The 20,722-nt window shown below is 34.8% G+C and overlaps 1 protein-coding gene across 1 annotated transcript in view; it reads left to right on the top strand.

Annotated features, from left to right (window-relative positions):
• The window catches only part of LOC142346211 (uncharacterized), a 136,690-nt gene that overhangs the window by 13,944 nt on the left and 102,024 nt on the right, over positions 1-20,722 (top strand). The window contains exons 4-8 of the mRNA XM_075398724.1: positions 1,044-1,143; positions 11,127-11,264; positions 17,737-17,841; positions 18,202-18,431; positions 19,620-19,785. Coding sequence (XP_075254839.1) covers positions 1,044-1,143; positions 11,127-11,264; positions 17,737-17,841; positions 18,202-18,431; positions 19,620-19,785 — 739 coding nt within the window. The remainder of the gene's footprint in view (positions 1-1,043; positions 1,144-11,126; positions 11,265-17,736; positions 17,842-18,201; positions 18,432-19,619; positions 19,786-20,722) is intronic.

The following is a 20,722-nucleotide window of genomic DNA, read 5'->3' as shown; positions in this document are numbered from 1 at the left end:
GTTTTTTGTCACGATTTTTGTTGCAACTATATGAATCACGCTAACTTCAAACTACCTTTTTTTTATTCATGCTTGCAATTATTTGACTGGTTTGCCTGCGTGACGTCGTATCTCCAATTGTTGGAGCAACTTTTCTTGTCAATTCGCGTGAATAGTTTTTGGTTGAAATGACCCTTCCTCTTTCTCAGATTGATTTTTTGCCAACTTTAATTAGAGGAGATGACGTCAATTGAGTATATTTTGATATGTCCATATTTATTGCAGACTTCATAAAATTTTTTTCAGATTTATTTGGGTCCTATTTTTTACATTTGGGTTTTGGGTTTTGAGACTACAGGTCTATGAAGATACGCATCTGTTTGGTAATAATATTTCAGTTATGTTCATATGAGAAAAAAGCCCTATTTTTCACAAAATTGATTTCGAAAATTTATTGTTTTAAACAAAAATAGAAGAAAAGTATAAACTATTGAGTGGAACAATACTTAGTCAAATTTTCTAATGAGTTCTATATCAATTTTTTCTGGCAACTGTTTAAGAAGCGTTTTTTGTCAAATTTCTATGTTTCTTGATGATCTTTCCGCTCGGATATTTGAAAAATTGCAAATTTTGCGATTTGAATTATTTCTTTTTAGGTAAAATTTTATTCAGAGGTAAATTGTCTATTTTCTTTGACACTGTTCGAATGAATTGTGGACATAAATTTCTTGCGAAATTTTTGCTTTGAAAGTAGTTTCGATCTCAAAAGTATGAAGTCAGTGCGAATAATTAAATATATTGCTCTAATTTTTGCCTATTTCATGTCCTTTGATTCATTTTTAACAGCATTCGTGTTTGATGTTTCGATCACTGCGGGAGCGCTCTGTTTTTTGAATCATTCTTCTGTGACCATTCTCTCACTGAGGAGTAAACCTCTTCAAGTTGACGTTTCAATTTTCATACCATCATCATCTTTATCTTTGTTGTACATATTAAGGCAATCTATAATGACAATGATGTTTGCTTTAGTGTTTCGTTCTATGGTGTGTCAACTGTTGTTTCAGGGACATTGAGTTTCCCTCAGAGGACATCCTGTTCAAGTCGGACCTGGTCTCTCTCAGTTGTGTGTGGCCATCTCTAGTCCACAAGGAACTCGCGAGTTCAGTAAGTATTAACTAATTATTATTTACTATCAGTACTTATTATTTTTGTCAGTAAAAACGGAAAATACTGATTGAGGTGTAGCTTTAAGGTGTTTCAAGTGGTTATAAATATAGAGGGTTTTGATACTTTATATTACCACACATAACAGCTGTATTGTTGTCATTAAAATTACAGGTGGATAGTCCTGTTGGCCAAATGCTCGCATGGTACTCCAGTCCTTCTAGACCCGACGTATCATTATATTTTAAGTTTTTGCGTTTTTTAACGACGTTTAATGTTAATGAGATTTTCATGAGTCAAAAACAAAGCATCGTGTACATACGATCAAAGCAGAAAAACCGCAAAAACGGATCCATGTGCGCTACTGCTAAGAATAAATTTGAAGGTTGATTTCTAATTTTGTGCTCTAGCTGGTCTTTGTGAGTTTAACATGGGGCAAGAACTTCAAGAAATGTACGTCCACACCAATTTGTCATAATTATTGTGGAATTGTTTTCAACTTGATACTGATTAGATAGTGTCCTTTGATATATCTAGATGGACCATAAATAGCAGCCTGCTTTTGTCTAGGATTTCGTCGAAGTTATCGAAATAAATAAGCTGTTCAGTCTCTGCTTTGTTTTTTTTCTGAAACTGTAGAAATTTGTCAAAATGTCTATAAATTAATTGCTCAAAGAGAAGTGATGAAGATCTTAGCATTAGATTTGGTCTGAATTAGATGCATTGTTGAGTCTACTCTTGAGAAGGAATCACATATAAACCATCAGTTAAACTTTTGACAAATTTGCTCCTTTGTCAATGAGTATTATGTCTTCGTCACATTTTTGAGATTGTTTTATTTTTTTAATTTTTTTTCAACAAGTTATTTGAAATTATAACCATACGGTTACATATACTTGAAACAAAAAAAAATACTTCGAATCATTCAAACGAAATATTATAATAAACATCAACAAATTTCTTAAAGAATCTAATTATAAAATTTACTTTCGATTGTTTTCTTCCTAAAAATAAAAATAACTTTTAAAAGCTCCTACGTTACTATTCAAAGAAATTTTTTTATGTTTTGAGAGCAAGAAATCATTCAACGTTTTCTTAAAAACGTTTTCATTTTTTGCCAACCAAAGCCACTGTGGTAACTCAATCCATTTTTGTACGCATTGACGAACAATCGAATTCATTCCAAAGCTGGTTTTGGCATTTTGTCTAATTTTGAATCGTCTTTTTGGCCTAGCGATATCATAATGAAATTTGATTATCGACATTTTGACTATTATTAGCTCAGCTGGTAGGGTCTTTGTCTGGATTAGCAGATCTCTCGCTTTGTCATACTTTTTGCGTAGAAAGCACACCGTTATACCCCTGTTAACCTGTCGGTTAAGGCGTTTCAGGCTTTTTGCAGATAAATTTTGAAAAAAAGATTGCCGAAAATGATAAGTGTGAAAGCACAAGTGATTATAGAAGAAAAATGCGCGCGTTCAGGGGAACTTGTTGTCTTATAAGGTAAATTGATCTTATAGCATGAGCCATCTTTTTCAAGGTTTTATTCAGCTGCTCATCGAAACTAAGATTCCGGTCAATTTGAATACCAAGATATCTGCAACTTTTTTGTGTTGTGAGAACTTCGTTTTTGATAAAGAATAGATCCGAAATCAGAAATATCGCGCGAGAAAAAGATTCGGCTTTGTTTGTATTCAAAGTTAGTTTGTTCATCTCTACATATTTTTCTGTTTTCTGTAATATTTCCGTGATTTTTCCATCTAAGCTGCTTTTCTGTCCACAACAGACAATACTTGTGTCATCTGCGAATTGAATTACTTTTTCCGTTGTGTTTATATCAGATGAGATTTCGTTCACATATAAAAGAAAAATGAGCGTTCCTAAAACAGTTCATTGTGGCACACCGTGATTCACAATTTCACAATCAGAGAACATGCCATTAATTTTTACCATTTTTCTGCGGTTGGCAAGAAACGAAAACAGTATTTCTTTCGCTGCCTGGGAGAAACCATACATTTCAATTTTTTAAGGAAAATGTTATGCGAAATGGAATTAAACGCTTTTGCAAGTTCAAGAAAAATAGCAACAGTTTCTTTGCTTTGATGTAAATTAGCCGAAACTGTTTCAGCCAGTTCTAAAACTGCATCTGTTGCACACTTTTTTCTGAAATCCGAATTGTTCTTTATCTATAATTTTATGCTTATCAATGAACTCCATCATCTGAGTCGGAAGGAGGCGCTCAAAGATTTTTGCAAAACTCGGAGTTACAGAAATTGGTCGATAATTTGTGCTATCTTATTTATCACTTTTTTGAAAATTGGTGTTACATAGGCTAGTTTCATTTTAGTTGGGAAAATTTTCTCCTTTATGCACTCATTTAAAGTGAACTGTAGATGTACGCCTATAGCTAATTTGCAAGACTTTATGAGTCGAATTGAGATTTCACCAGGTCCTGCTGGTTTGTTATCGTCCAGCGAGTCAATGATTGAATGAAATTCTTTTCTAGTGACAGTTCTGAATGTGACTACAGGTACATTAAGTTGATCAGGGTATTTACAAGCAATATCCGAAGCTTTGAAAACACCTAAATTAGCAAATGACCTATCTAGACAATTGACAATATTTTTGGTTCCCTTGAAATTTCACCACTGTCTAATCTGATTTCATCGACCTAGACACTTTTTTACTCCGACTGGTCTTCTGTTTAATGAATTTCCATTGGTCCTTACTTGTTGGTAGTTTTTGGAAGAAATTGATGCAAAAATTGTTGTGTGCCTCTCTTAGTCTCCTATTAACTAAGTTTCTTAAGCGCTTAAATTCTTTGTACGTCTCGCTGTCAGGATTTTTTTCCAATTATTGAACAAAAAAGTTGTTGGGCGATCAAATGCTTCAATTCTTGTGTTAACCAGGGCTTAGAACTCTTAAAACGTTCTCCCCCTTTTTTAACAGTCCGAATTGGTGCGTGTTTTTCAACAACTTTCTCAAAAATATCGATGAATGAATCAAACATATCGTTGCCATTCTCACGTTGCCATTCTCCATTTTAATTAACGCATTCATTGTAAAGTCGCCCTTTCTGTCTCTGCCTTGATTGAGAACGGAAGAAAGGTTTTCGTTGAAGTCTTTTGCTTTGTCATCAAAGCCAGATACCTCTTGTCTTTTTATTTTTCAATTTGTCTGTATTTGCCTGATTTCCCCGAGTGACTTTTAACCTATCAATTTTGCTTTTTATTGTCTGAGACAACTACAATTGATCTCTCGAAAGCATTGTTTTTGTGTTTTATGGACTCTCGGCTCCTCTGAACTTTTTCACCTGAAACTAAATAATAATTGACACTCATCAGGGATGTTAATACATAGAGTAGTCCAATCTACTCCTTTGAAATTTTTACAATATAACAGATTTGTGTTTCATAAAATAAATTCTGGCGCTAGCGAAAATTTCAGTCGTATCAAAATTTAATTTTTATTGATGGCCAATCAGAACAGAGAAAATGTTGATACTGCTTTCTAATTGGCTGATTGCTCCATAATGCACTCAACAAATGTTCATGTTTTAAAATAGGATATGAATATTAACATATACTCAAAAATCGCGTTAATCTGGAAGAGAAATGTAAATTTTGGTGAACGCAAAGTCAGTCGAAGTAAAAGTAAGCCGATATAAAAACAGGCCGAAAGACTTATTATAGTTGTGTAATCTATCAGAAATAATAAGTTGTTAACCGTTACAATTAATTAAGACTGCGCATAGTATTATAGTGGATAATGTATTCCAATGCACCAAAGAAACAAAAATACGTCAATTTTCAGACAGCGGGTACGCGCCTCAGCGGACCGCTGTCCATGGCGGTGTATCTCATCCGCTGTGGGCTGTAATCTGGGAACCGCGCACCGGCTATCGCGGCAAAGCTGCGAAGTGCTCCCTTCGGGACAATAGATCGAAAGACAACAGATCGAAAGCGAAAATTGGGACAACAGATCGAAAAGAATTTGAATTTATTAACCAATCGGAATTTATTATTGGATACAGCGAATTAAACACAGAATGAACTTAAATAACAGTTCTACAACAGTTCTCAATGGCGTCCCAATAAGTTTTTACGGGCAAATGGCCACCAAAATATGAGTTCTTCAGTCGTAAAAGTCTTGAATCAAGGTCACGATTTTCTTTTTTAAAGATGGGGGTTCTTCCCAATTTTGCAGCCGCATTTCTAGTCTGGTATGAAGCTCCTGATGCTGGAGTTGGGATATTACTTTCCATAAATTTGGTTCTGTTGTTCCAATTTCTTTGTTCCAAGACGAATTCCACCCCTCACAGATATTTGTTGTGCGTAAAATTTTTGGTCGGTCAAAAAGAGTTAGGGCCACATATCAAAAGAGTTAGGGCCAAGGATCCAATTTTGCCAAACATAATCAAAAACATATTTTTTAAATTTGCAGAAATTTACAAAGATCGGTATGAGTTGGCAAGGAAATATACAATGCGAAAGCACTAATAAGTTGATTCGGCGGTAAAGCTAATGCAAAATGTCTGATTGCACTTTTTTCAAATTTCTGTTAGTTCGATAGGATGATGTAAATCCGAATTCTTGAAATTTACGAAAAACGCATTGACAGTAATAAAACCAACATCTTATGTGTTGCGATAACGAAAAACACTTTTTATTTCAGGAATGACTCCGCTCTCAATATATGTTATTAAACCATAAGGCATCAATGGACAACCTAACAACTCATTGCATTTTTGAGAATTGAAAAAATTTGAAATCATTAGCTTCGGTTTTCTCCCCTAAAAGTCCCCAGACAACAGGTATCTTCCAATTTTTTTCTGTCGGAAAAATAGTGTATATTTGAATAGAAGGTGGATGACCTGTTTTGAAAGTGCCATGCGATATTAAAATCTTGATCGTTCAAAATTTTCGACCATTACCCCTCCAACATTACATTTTCAAACTTTTTCCGATTGAAGGGTAAAATTGATGATCTTTGGCCCAGAAGTTTTCGCACTTGTTCAAATCTTGGGGGAACAAAGTTTTCGTCATTGATTTCCAATTGCTCCTTGTTTATTTTTGTCAAAGCTTTCGTAGGGGTTTCTTGGAAGTGATTTTATTTTTTTTTCACGAAATTGAAGCTCAGCTACATCCTGATCAGGTGCACAATGATTATGTTCCGATCGTTCCTTCTCAATACTTCCTGTTGATAAGTTTTTTGTAAGAGTGGATCTACAATTATTTATGCAGCACTTGTAATATTCAGTGTATAGAGCGATTAAATTGAGGCGTTATTTAATGTGTTATTAATTTAGCGTAGCCCTCAATTAGTGTTGCAGTGAAATGCGTCTTAATATTGGTCTGTTTTTAGCCAATCAGAATTGAGAATTAATTTTCGATCTACCGAAAGCGAATTAAACACAGAATAAACTTGAATAACAGTTCTACAACAGTTATCACTGGCATCCCAATAAGTTTTTACGGGCAAACGGCCACCAAGATATGAGTTCTTCAGTCGTAAAAGTCTTGAATCAAGGTCACGATTTTCTTTTTTAAGTTGGGGGTTCTTCGCAATCTTTGCGCCGCATATCTAGTCTGGTATGAAGCTCCTGATGCTGAAGTTGGGATATTACTTTCCATAAATTTGGTTTTGTTGTTCCAATTTTGTTCCAAGACGAATTCCACCCCTCACATATATTTGTTGTGCGTAAATTTTCCGGTCGGTCAAAAGGAGTTAGGGCTGCATATCAAAAGAGTTAGGGCCAAAGATCCAAATATCCCAAACATAATCAGAAACATTTTTTGAATTTGGAAAATTTTACAAGGATCGGTTGCACAATGATTATGTTTCGATCGTTCCTTCTCGATACTTCCGGTTGATAAGTTCTTTGTAAGAGTGGATCTACAATTATTTATTCAGCACTTGCAATTTTCAGTGTATAGAGCGATTAAATTGAGGCGTTATTTAATGTGTTTTTAATTTAGCGTAGCCCTCAAATAGTGCTGCAGTGAAATGCGTCTTAATTTTGGTCTATTTTTAGCCAATCGGAATTGAGAATTATTTTTCGATCTACTGAAAGCGAATTAAACACAGAATAAACTGAAATAACAGCACTACAACAGTTATCACTGGCATCCCAATAAGTTTTTACGGGCAAATGGCCACCAAGATATGAGTTCTTCATTCGTAAAAGTCTTGAATCAAGGTCACGATTTTCTTTTTTAAGATGGGGGTTCTTCACAATCTTTGCGCCGTATATCTAGTCTTGTATGAAACTCCTGATGCTGAAGTTGGGATATTACTTTCCATAAATTTGGTTTTGTTGTTCCAATTTTGTTTCAAGACGAATTCCACCCCTCACATATATTTGTTTTGCGTAAGTTTTCCGGTCAGTCAAAAGGAGTTAGGGCCACATATCAAAAGAGTTAGGGCCAAGGATCCAATTTTCCCAAACGTAATCAAAAACATATTTTTAAATTTGCAGAATTTTACAAAGATCGGCATGAATTGGCGAGGAAATATACATTGTGGAAGCACTAATAAGTTGATTCGGCGGTAAAGGTAAAGCAAAATGTCTGTTTGCACTTTTTTCAAACTTTCGTTAGTTCGATAGGGTGATCTAAATCCGAATTCTTGAAATTTACGATAAACGCATTGACAGTAATGAAACCATCTTATGTGTTGCGATAACGAAAAACATTTTTTATTACAGGAATGACTCCTCTCCCAAAATCTGTTATTAAACCATAAGGCATCAATGGACAACCTAACAACTCATTGCATTTTTGAGTGAGAATTGAAATAATTAGCTTCGGTTTTCTCTCCTAAAAATCCCCAGACAACAGGTATCTTCCAATTTTTTTCTGTCGGAAATCAGGTGTATATTTGAAAAGAAGATGGAGGAGCTGTTTTGAAAGTGCCATCCGTTAGTAATAAGAACTACTTGTAAGAAATTTCATTTTTTTGTGGTAAAATTAAATAGTTTGGGTTCGTGGAATAGCACAAAATCTTGATCGTTCAAGGTTTTCGACCATTGCCCCTCCAACATTACATCTTCAAACTTTTTTCAATCGAAGGGTAAAATTGATGATCTTTTTCGGCCCACAAGTTTTCGCACTTGTTCAAATCTTGGGGGAACAAAGTTTTCGACATTGATTTACAATTGCGCGTTGTTTATTTTTATCAAAGCTTTCAAAGGGTTTTTTAACGTGATTTTGATTTTTGTCACGCAACTGAAGCTCAGCTACATCATGGTTGGGTGCAAAATGATTATGTTCCGATCGTTCCTTCTCAATACTTCGTCTTGATAAACTTTTTGTAAGAGGGCATCTACAATTATTTATGCAGCACTTGTAATATTCAGTGTACAGAGCGATTAATTTGAGGCGCTAATTTGCTTGTGTTATTAATTTAGAGTAGCCCTCAAATAGTTTTGCAGTGAATTGTGTCTTAATGTTGGTCTATTTTTAGCCAATCAGAATTGAGAATTAATTTTCGATCTACCGAAAGCGAATTAAACACAGAATAAACTTGAATAACAGTTCTACAACAGTTCTCACTGGCGTTCCTATAAGTTTTTACGGACAAATGGAAAAGAAAGATATGAGTTCCTAAGTCGGAAAAGTCTTGAATCGAAGTCACGATTGTTTTAAAGGTGGGGGTTCTCCACAATCTTTCCGCCGCATATCTAGTCTGGTATGAAGCTCCTGATGTTGAAGTTGGGATATTACTTTCCATAAATTTGGTTTTGCTGTTCCAATTTCTTTGTTCTAAGACAAATTTCACCCCTCACAGATATTTGTTGAGCGTAAATTTTCCGGTCGGTCAAAAAGAGTTAGGGCCACATATCAAAAGAGTTTGGGCCAAGGATCCAATTGTCCCAAACATAATCAGAAACATTTTTTAAATTTGCAAAACTTTTACAAAGATCGGTTGAACAATGAATGTTCCGATCGTTTCTTCTCAATACCGGTTGATAAGTTTTTTGTAAGAGTAGAATTAATTTTCGAATTAAGTTGCGATTAAATTGAGGCGTTAATTTACTTTGTTTTTTATTTAGCCTAGCCCTCAAATAGTGTTGCAGTTAAACGCGTCTTAATTTTGGTCTATTTTTAGCCAGTCAGAATTGAAAATTGATTTTCGAGCTTTGCGATTGAGAATTAATTTTCGAATTAAGTTGCGATTAAATTGAGGTGTTAATTTACTTTGTTATTTATTTAGCTTAGCCCTCAAATAGTGTTGCAGTTAAATGCGTCTTAATTTTGGTCTATTTTTAGCCAATCAGAATTGAAAATTAATTTTCGATTTACTGTCCGGTCACCTTGCTAATGCGCCACTAGTGACGATTTGACAAATAGACATGGATCGATCTGAAATATTTTGGATTTTTTTAGAAGAAAGCCTTCTGTTAGCCGAATAGCAACAAAGCAAATTTAATTTGCAGTGATTAATAGCATTCAGCCATGGCCATGCCTCTTCGGCCCGTGGGATTTTTTGTGATTCTGTCGCTAACAAACATGAAACTAACTTACCCAAAATTTGCTCGTTTCTAGTTTCGACTTAACGCTTTATTTTTTGTTATTTTTCACACCCGCTTTTAAACATGAGGAAATTCAGTTTATGAGCCACAGAGCTATGAAAAAATCAAAATAGCGAATGAAAGTTTCCTTTATGCTGATTAGCTAGTAGCTAAAACTACATTTATACGCGTCCGCCTGTTTACCTAGGGCTAGTGGAACTAGTCAAAGCCATTCTAAATCAGATTCTTGTTATTTATGGCCCAATTTTTTAGGTTGCTCAAAAGTTCGGGTTGCTTACCCCAGTTTGTTCGCTACAACTTAACTTCCAATTTTCTCAAGTATTGGTGGTTCTCCTTGTAACTGGCCGGTCGCAAATTTTACGCAGTTCAGACTCCAGATTTCCATTAATTCAAGAATTCCAAAAAAAAATGAAAAACTTTGCAAGTTTTGGTTTCCATCCTGCCAGTTTTTGATTGATTTTTGATAATAAATGAACGCAAATGTGACGTCCGTTTCTGGTAAAAAAGAAAAGTAGTATTTTTGAGCAGTTGTGAAATCCTTGTGGGACTTGTGTAATGTTGTCAGACGTATCTCTTGAAATTTTTGCTAAATGCACTTGGTGTAAGGTGCACTTGGAATAAGGGAGCCAGCACTGTAATTTAGTTGAATAAAAAAACCTGGGAAATGGCCGAAATAACACCTTTTTCATGATCTGTGATTATAAATTCTTGTTACCATTGTTTTTTGAATCTTCAAAGTTTCATAATTTTTTTGCAAGTTTTAACGGTTTTTTGGAACCGTGGAAAGCCCAAATAACGGGTATTTTCAAATTTTCTTGGGTTCTATTCGAAACATATATTTATAAGAACCATGCAGGCGCTGTCTTAAGATAACCTTCCGCCAACAAGACCTTCGGTTTTTGAAAAAATATTGGGGCCAACGTGAATGGTAAATATAACAATCCCAGTCTCTTGAAGTAACAAAGTTGCGGTCAACTTTTTGTCCAAGACTTTTCAGTGACTACATTGTCCCAATTTTAGGTATTGGTGGTACAGTTAGAGATGTTATTCTATTTAGAATGCCCATGAGGTTTTTCATGACGAGGTGGGACAAAATCCGTGTCATTATCAATAAATTTCCTTCAAAGCTCTTATTGTGCTTTGTCGAGACGGTGATTTTATTTGAAGAATTGGCAGTTTTATGATGTGTTGTTCACGGGTCTGAAAGTTAAGTCACTATTCACTCGAATGTCCAATAGTCTTGTTCTTAATTTATTAAAGGTATTTATAAATATTAATGGCTCCTCACATCATTTGGTCCAGAGGAATTTTGAATTCACGAAAAGTTCCATCATTACGAAACTAGTGTTCGTGGTTAAAAAAATAAATTGTAGTAGATACTATTATGCGCGGGAAGACACAGCTTCCCCTCGCTGGCGTCGAAAACAAAATCGATTTATTTAATTTGTAGGACGATCTGAGTATGAAGACGCAGCTGCTCAAATCACAGCTTGCAGATATAACAAATGAAGTGAACAACTCTGTCGCCAACATGGAGGGGAGCTATGACAGGCGCAGTCATCAAGAGGTCAATGACCTCTCACTTAAGGTAAATTAAATGGTTTTTGCATTTTTCGTTTAGTCCATCTCCCAGCTTTGTTAATTTGTACACTTTGCCACCCAAAGACGCACGTGCTATTTTAGAGCGATTTCTAGTATTTCGGGCAAGAATGGAAAAAATTCGACTTTCTCTTGAGCTCCAGTCTCGAAAAAAAATACTCTTTTGTGGGAAGTGCTTTTGTGCTCCGCAGCTATTACTTGTGACAATGATGATGTATTTACACCTCTTCACACACAGACACATGTGGGAAAATTTCAATAGGTGCAACAGTAGAGGTGCATTTTGGGAAGCCTTTTGAAAGTATCCAAATTTTCCTCTTTGCGGAGGTACCGAGGCAATCTGTTGGATTTTTTGGGCCCACTGTCCGAAAAGGTTGTCCTCCAATCGTTGTCTTTTGTTTAGGCATAAGAAGTAAACCTTTTTCTGTCAGAAGTTGAGTCTTTGGAAACTGAACAACTTAATCCAATTACTTCGGTGTAAGATTGTGCTGAATTTTAGACAAACATCGCAACTTTGTACTGCAGTCTTTCTGTAATTGGAAACGAGTGTAGTCTTTTTTTTGAAGTTTTCGGGCATTTGCGAAACATCCAGTACAAAAAATAAACATGGCAGCTGTGTTTTGCAGAGATTGCAATTATCTAACGAGGCAGGCAGAAAGGTTACAATACAGTGAAACACAATAATCTAAAGGCGATGTTACAAAGCAGGTTACGAGTGGCTTCTTCAGTTCAAAATTGAGATGACATTGCGAATACCGCTTTTGTATCTGCAGAAAGGCCAGTCGACTGACCTTATTTACTTTAATTTGCTGTGCAATATTTCCATCAAGTTTCCATGTAATTCCAAAAATTCCATAAAAAGAAGAAAAACCCACTTTACTTTAGATAGGAAATAAACCCCCATGGAAAATAACCCCCACGGAAATAAACCCTCATTTTAAAATTGAATTTCGGTCGTGATAATTTGTTCGGTTTTGATAGTTTCATATCAAGTCCCACGGGCCGCTGAGGCATGGTCATGGCCCGCGAGGCATGTCCAAACCAGCTAAATGCGCAGCTCTTTAGTAGTAAAGTGGGGTTTGTTTCCGTGAGGGCTTATTTCCGTGGGGGTTTATTTCCATGGGGGTTTGTTTCCTATCTAAAATGAAGTGGTGTTTTTTCCGTGGCTTTTTTTCCGCAACCGTTTTGATAGTAATGTTACCTTGCAATTTGGTCGATAAATGTCTGGCGATGTAGGATCTCTTTTTTTTATAAAGGGGGCACACTACAATTAACTTGAAAATAACTGGAAACATTCCTGTTTCAAGTTCAGTATCGATCAGTTAGACGAACAGTTCTTTATCTTTGTCAGCATACTGTCTCACGGAATATGCGCAAACTGCATCTTACAGGGCCGACGAATGGGAAAATTCTGACAGAAGTTTTGCAGCAATGAAAAGTTCAATCTAGTAAAACGTCTGACTAATTTTCTTGAATATTGCAATTTCAAGCCTGTTTTCATTGCTTAAAAGACAAAAGTAAGATTCTTAGGTTATGTGGAATTGACGACTTCTGATATTTCAATAGATGCTGCTAATTAATACTAATGATTTTGTTAAGCGCAACAATGTTAGAAAGTTGAAATCAGGAACTATTTTAGCCGGAAAAGTTTTTGTCTTCGTTTTTCGGATTGTTTTGCTTTTTACGCTTTCTGTATGTATGTTCCAGCTATAAATTTGAGTACCATTAAATTTATGTGGTAAAATTTAAATGATGTTTTAAAGGCGAAGCAGCTATTTGTGTCTAGCAGTTGGTTAACACTCTATACCAGAATTTTAAAAAAATATTTTTCAAGCTCTATCCCTTATTTGATTGTTTTTTTATTTGATTGTTTTCTCTGAAATATTTTAAATGTCTTTCTTCATTTATCTTTTTGGTTTTTTCCCTTTTTTATAATAGAAAACGAACAATCCCTTATTTGGGCAACGTATTTAATAGGCAACGTATTTCAACTGAAATGTTTTTTAACAGATAAAAAAACAGACAGCAGAAATGTGGAAATTGTAACCAAACTTGTTTTACTGTACTGCGAGGTATCCGTTTTTTTTATTAACTAAAGCTCCGGAAAGGTTTCCAAGTCAAGTTATTTTTCCATGAATCAATGTTCAATTAATCTGCCTGAAATTGTTTACGTTTCCGATTTTGGAGATAAACAACAGTGAATGCATTGTTGTGGAAAAGGTTAAAAAAAAATTTTCAAAATATATGAGTTTTTCTGATCAATGTCTATTTTAGGAACACTTTTTTACACCTCTTTTTTGTTATGCAAACAAAATTTCAACTTGCAATTTTTCCCTGTCAAAATAATATTGCGGTTCCGCTATTTCTTTATCTGTAAGCTGCCGAGTGAAACTACTCGAAAATCCGCAAGCACTGCCGGGAAGTTCTTTGGCCCTAGCATTGCACCAAGATTTTTTCGCGCGTAATTTGCTATAATTTGCAAATGTAAATTTCGATGTTAAAGTGTACTTGAAACAAAAAAACCTACTTGAAATTTTTTTTCGTGTTACAATTTTTCATACTAATAATTGCTCTCAAAGAAATCGTTTGGATGATGCTGATGTTTTAGGTTTTTTCGTTTGGTTCGATTTCTTCTTTGACACCTTTAACGAGATAAACTAGTTAAATTAGAGGGATTTATGTGTTTGTCAGTGCTCTTAAAGCTCTTCTATTCTCTAAGCTGCTGAGGAATATAATTGCATAATAAGGTCAATTTTGAGAGGCGTGGACGCCTTCCCTCGTCATCAGTTTAAGAGCAAATCTTCTGGCGTTAGTCAGTTGCGTTTTAAAATGGAAACTCAATTGCCTCTAGTTTTTATATTCCCTCGTTTGTGGGCAAAGTTTAAAGTGCTGTGTCTCCGTTATACTCACTATTATTTTTTTGAGATCAGAGCTCTCGTCCAATCGCTCCCTGTTTTTGGTGCATGCAGTTAGGAGTTCTTATGGCTATTCATATTTTTTTTCTGGAAGTGTACGTTAATTTTTTCTAATCCATGAGGGGAAAACAGATTTTGTGTCTTTAGTAGTTTTAAGTTCTCTAAAAACGTTTTGCAGGAATTTTCAGCGACATTAAGTTGAAGCATCGTGTTTTCTCCCCAATATATTTTTGATGGGTCAAAATTGACGGAGAGTAGGAATTTTGTATGAGAACAAGGAGGCTCGTTAATGTGCGTTTGCACATGATGTTCCGACCCGAGCTCATTTACATTTTTTACTTAATTGTCAACCGAATGAAGAGATAACAAAAACAGATGTTTGAAATTAAAAAATTGTTACGAAACCTAGCTACTTATTGGTTTACATAATGCCATGCCCCATTACAACAATCACGAGTTCTGCCATTAAAAAGACTACGAGAAAAAAACAAAAAACAAAATAAGCAAAAACAAAAATTTCAAGGAAAAAACTCAATATCTAAATTTAAAAGCACCTAGTAACAACGTCCGAATGCAATCAGATAAAACTTTAACAACACAAAGTTACTATTTACTAACTATACAGCAGATGAAAACTTTCCATAATGATACTAGGTAACAAGTCGACAAAGAGAAGAAATAATGAGGCAAAATTCAATAATCGATCAACATTTTTTAAACCAAATAATTTCACAAGTCTTAAGAAACATTAGCTTATAACAAAATAATTCTGGGCAAAATTAGTAACAGTCATTACGAAAGCAATGGGACCTGTCTTTGGTTAGACTAAGCCATGGAAACGGACTAAAATTACAGAAAAACTCAAAAAATTACAAACAGTTTGCGAAAACACAAATTATTGAAGCCATTAAAATCATTAGCTATTATCTGAATATGTATTTTTCTTTCATTTTTTGTTTATACTAATTCAACTAGAATTTTACTGAAAAAAAGTTCATTTGGGCCACATTTTGAAAATCATTGGGATCTGTTATTACGCGATTGTTCTAAAGGAAGAGAAAAAGAAACAAATACACCACTCGCATAACTTTTTATAAAAACGCATATTGCCCTACAAACAAAACAACAGTTACGTCACAAAACCAATAAACATGTTAATTTTTAAAATACAAGGAATCCTATGGGACCTCTGGATGATGAGAATCAATTACAAGTTGACGAAAAGAACAACAAAAACTAAAAAAAATTGAAAAGTTTTCGAAAAAGTATAATATCAAGAACTTTATGACTATTCGCTATAAACTGACTGCTTCTAGTAACACAATTCGTTCAATGTTTAGTTACAAACTTATGAGATAGATCGCATTTTACGGCTCCAAAAAGAATAGAAAAAAGAGGCAAAAACAGCAAATTAAAAAAAAAATGAGCGAGAAAAGTGTTGAGTGAAAAGCCATTGCATAACTGAAAGTTTCATTAAAAAATTTTCCAATTTCAATTAATTCTTTGACAGCAATGAATTTTTTTTTCTTAACAATATGCCTTTAAAAAAATCAAAAAATACGAACAAATACATTAAACCCAGGAAATTTTTGAGAAAACCCGTAGTATCAACGCATTAAACTCAATAGATTTCAACGGAAGCCAATAAATACCCTAAACTATGCCTCGATGGGACAACAGCAATGTTTGTCATCCAAAAATCATCAATGAGAAATTACAACAAATCACTGACTACGAAAGCAACAACAAATACAGTCAAAATCCAAAAATTCAGTGGAAAAGTGCGAGAAATTGTCGAAGCCATTTACACCATGAGATTTTCTCTGAAAACTTTATCTATGATCCAATGAACGTCTCCTGTGAGTCAATGGGAGCTTTTGATATTACGATATTGTGATAAGATTTCAAGAGGAACCAGGATTACGACAAAAATATACCAAAATCTAAAAAAATTATGAACACTCATGCATGGAAGTCATACAACCAATAGTTGGAAGATAAAACCGATAACTGGACAAAACGTGGCTGAAGTAGATAGGAAAAGAGACATGATATTACTGAGACTGACTGGCAGTTCACGAAAATAAGTTTACAATTGGTAATAATCAAAAAAATTTTCGAAAAATATTTTTAAGGTCTTTGACAGCCATTAAATTCAATAACTTTCAACGGATTTCAATAAATACGCTCAGTTACGCCTCGATGGGAGGACAAAGATGTTTGCTAAGTATACCTAAAAATGAAAGTCAAAATTTCAATTAAAATTACGAAAAATCGGAGTCAAAGCAAAAAAAAACATGAGCGATTCCTTGAAAACGAATTCTTTTAATCAATGGGTATCATTTGACTGTAAATAACTTTTTTTATTAACTGAACCTCGATATGAAAGGGGACTAGTCTCAGAGTGACTAAAAAACAAAGATAGGAAAAGTTTTCTTAAAAAAACTGCACTTGAATTGAATTCGAGTTTTTTTTTATAGTAAACTTCGTTATCAGACCAGAACTAGCCTGTTTATCGTCTTTCGTTTATTAGTAACACAAAATTGTTGCATATTGTAGCCTGAAATATAATTTTGAGTTAAAATTTTTTAATAGAGAAAAGACCTAAATTTACATTAAAAATTTACACTAAAAGTGAACAAAATCATGCAAATATGCCGTTTTCACACAAAACTTTAAACCTCGATGATAACTCCTCGAAAATTACGAAATTAAAAAATCTTTTTAATTTCGAATTCTATGCTGGACGAGCTTTTTAATGATACCACTAGCATTTCTCTACGATGAATATATCGATCGGCCAAAATTGACTGAACAAAAAAACCATTTGAGTATATAGTTCCTCCCCCCACAAGTCGGGTCGGAACAATTAAGAATACGAGATAAGAATTTTTGCGTTTCTTGAAAGAATATTGTTTGTTCATTTTTGTTGTAAATTGTTATCAAGTATGGCCGATGAAATTCTTCTGTACATAATTTGCAGCTGCACATAACAGTACCTCCGTGAGTCTACTATTTTCTTACTTTTTCTTGAGTATGCTTGAGAAAACGCCCGAAAACAATGGCTGAAAACGTTTTAGACCGAAAGGCGTTTAGTGAACAAGACTCGAATCGTCTAGATGCATGATAAATCGTAATAACAGGCGCTTTTTGGTTAAATTTGATGAGGAAATTGCGAGACAATAACCCGTGTTGTTTAGTTATGTAATTTCTTATTTGTTTTCGTTTTCCGCATACTTAGTCACACTTTTCATATTTGCTTGTTGCAAGATCTCGGAGGTGAATATTTTTCCGGGGAATTCACCGTTAAATCTTGGGTAATAATGTGAGAAATCGTATTTAATATACAGGGGGCTTTGCACGGTATGTTAGTAAAGTTGTAATTATTATTACAAGATTACTATTTGGCAATATCTGCTTATTTGATTTGATTTGATTGGGGCTCAGGTGAACTTTAATCGGTTTAGTCGCTTACAGTTAGGGTTATATTATTAATATTAGGGGTATATACCTTGCGATTCCAAAAAATCTCACTTGTCTATTTAGGTGGACAAATTCATCCGTGAGATCAACTTCAAGGATGTTTTGGTGCGAAATGAAGACATGAGTTTGTGCTACAAGTCCGGAAATATGACTGATTACCACGAAAAGGCAAGCAACACTTAAAATATTGATTGAGCTAGTTAGTTGAATTCGACTATGGCAACGAAATGTGCTTTTCAATCGAAAAAGCTTCTTATTCTGTTCTGAACTTCTTATCCTGGCGAGAGATGTAAGTGCCCATTTTTTAATTTTTCTATGATCAATTTAAAGATTCAGATCTGAATGCCAATAAACTAGATGGGCAGCTATGATTAAGATGTAAGAGCTCAGCCAAAAACTTACCCCTCGAACGTACTGGTATCTGTGAACATATTTCGGATAACAATGGTTGTATCTAAACGCATTTTGGAGAAAATATTTACAAGTTATTTAAAGTTTCTCCGAAAAAATTGAAGACTGTATTTTTAGGTAATTGAGAGGCGCGACCGTCTGGCGATTGAAAATCCTTTCAGACCGAGAGCTTCAACAGTAACAGGAACCCCAACAACACCAGGGGTTATTATTAGCTCCTCATCTTACGCTGAGATTAAACCACAACAGTTCAGTCTCTTTCTCAAACTCGAGTCGCTCAAGTTCAAGGTGACGCCCAACAAAAAACACTGGCTGCGTGTTTGCGTCTACCCTGTTGACGGAACTCAGTAAGTGTTCGTTAGGATCAAATCTTTGGAATTTCATATTAATTTTAAGCGCCTCAGACTTCATATATAGCGGGCAGTTTAGTCAATAAGATCAAAACAGAGGATCTTTTAAAAATAAATTATTTTTTTTCCAAAATTAATTAATTGAAATTGATTTTTTTGATAAATAATTGGATATAAATACAGTGTCTAACTGATTTTTTACTGAGAAGAAAATGAACAGTGGTTCCAATAAGCGTGCTCATAAAGTAAATTTGATTATTCGGTTTTCTGCTTTCTTGTTTTGTTGTATTTCGCTTTTGTTTCTACGAAAATGATGTTTCGATCCAAATCGTAAAATGATTTTCACGCCAATACAGGAATCGATTTACAGTCGGTAAGGTGCTCGTCAAGGAAAACAACAAATAAAGTTTTTCTTTAAGAGAAACAACAATCAGCTTTTCTGGATGAAAATGTTGAAAGAGGACTTGTTGCTCCATAACGAATTCTCATAGAGTTTTGAGATTACCGGTGCCAAGCGTAGAGGTACAAAGTAAAAACCGTGAAAAACTGGAGCAATTTGTTAAGACCCAGGTGGAATATATCATGGTACAACAAGATAGCCGTCTTATCGTCTTATATTTACTTTTTAACTGCAGCTGAATTTTCGGTAAAGTAATGACAATATGGACTTTTTTAAAAGTTTAAGACTACCCAAGAGAGACTGCACTGCCTTTCTCTTATGATTATTTGAACATAGGAAGGGAGTTCATAATTTTCAATTGATCATAAAACTGACCGAGTTTTTCAATAAGTCACGTAGCTATGTAAACAGCACACTAATTTACTGTTCGTAGATACTCGTTAATGATTACTTCACTCGGCCTAATAGATTCTTACCACGCGTCTAACTAAGTAATGGCTACGTGACTCTGCTTGAAGTCACTGAGAACTGGCGTTTATCGAGAACCGCGAAACGGGTCGAGATATTAAGTCAGAATTTCAAAGTGACTTCTGCAGAGTCACGTAACCATGCTTAAAACGCGAAACGCTCACGTTTTTAAATGACGAATGTCAACGGTAGACACCGTCTGGCTAAGTACGAAGTAGCAAGTTCTGGCATTTTAACTTCTGGCACTGCGGACTTTCGGCATTTTAAAACGTGCACGTCACTGTTTTAACGATATATATGATTTCTTCCGTTTGCAGCAAAGGCAACGAGAGACCTGTCGATGTAAAGCACGATGCGTTTATGATTCCGATCCAGATATATAGGCTGAACATGAACCCAGATGGTTCGACTAGTGAGCCAGTTGCGGAGAAAGAGGACATTGTCAAGTACTTGAATCCCTTCACGTCTTCATGCTTGTTTGAGGTATTTTGGCAGAGAATGTTGCTCTTTCTTTTTTTAATGAACAGTACAATTTAATTTACTAACCTCGCTTTCACTCACATTTCCAATTCCCTTGCGAAAGCTTGAATTTAAATTTCAAATGTGGTTGTTGATGTATTATCATGAACACAGTAACCTTTCCAGAAGGTAGCGAAACATTATTAGGTGTGGGGTGCCTAAATTTTGGCTATATAGGACTGGCAAAGATCTGATCATTCAGCAGAGGTTTCAAATCAGTAATCAGTTTTGAAATCTACACTGTTAGGAATCGACGCACAATCAGCTATCAGTAATAAAATTTAGTGTTATACTTTTTTTAATGAACCGATTATCTATCCTTATGTATTCTTGAGATTAGAATGTAAATATCTCTGCTGTACGGTTCCTTCATGAAAATGAGTTTTTACAGGAGTTTAGGCTGATGCAGAGTTCTTTTTCTAGCTTGCCAATCAATTATGAGACTTAAATTTTTTCAACTTGAGCTTAGTCTGCTCTGTGTCCTCTCGAGTTCAATGAGTTCTGTTCCCTCTTGAATGCTGTTCTTTTTTGCTCCGACCCGAACTTATTTGGAGGAGGAACTTTATGCTGAACTGGTTTTTTCCTTCAGTCAATTTTGGCCGATCAATATATTGATCGTTGAGTGTTGTGAGTGGTATCATTAGAAGGCCCGTGAAACGTATAATATGTAATTTGAATTTTTTTCCAATTTATCTTTGTTTCGAGTAGTTATCGGGGCTTAAACTTTTAGTAAACATTGGGTGATTTTTACCTTTTTTCACCTTTTTTTTTTAACTGTTTGGCTGTTTTATTCTGCCAAAGTGAAATAAATTTTCTGAATGACAACGATACTTTCATTTTTCTACGTCAAGAGAGGGCTGTTGAATTTTTTCTTCCATATTTTATGAAACTTTCGTCTAAT

Source organism: Convolutriloba macropyga, chromosome 9 (assembly GCF_964194025.1).
Source record: "Convolutriloba macropyga chromosome 9, txConMacr16.3, whole genome shotgun sequence".
NCBI classification, from domain to species: Eukaryota; Metazoa; Xenacoelomorpha; order Acoela; family Convolutidae; genus Convolutriloba; species Convolutriloba macropyga.
The sequence above is the reverse complement of the archived record's forward strand: the minus strand, read 5'-3'. Positions and strand labels throughout refer to the sequence as shown.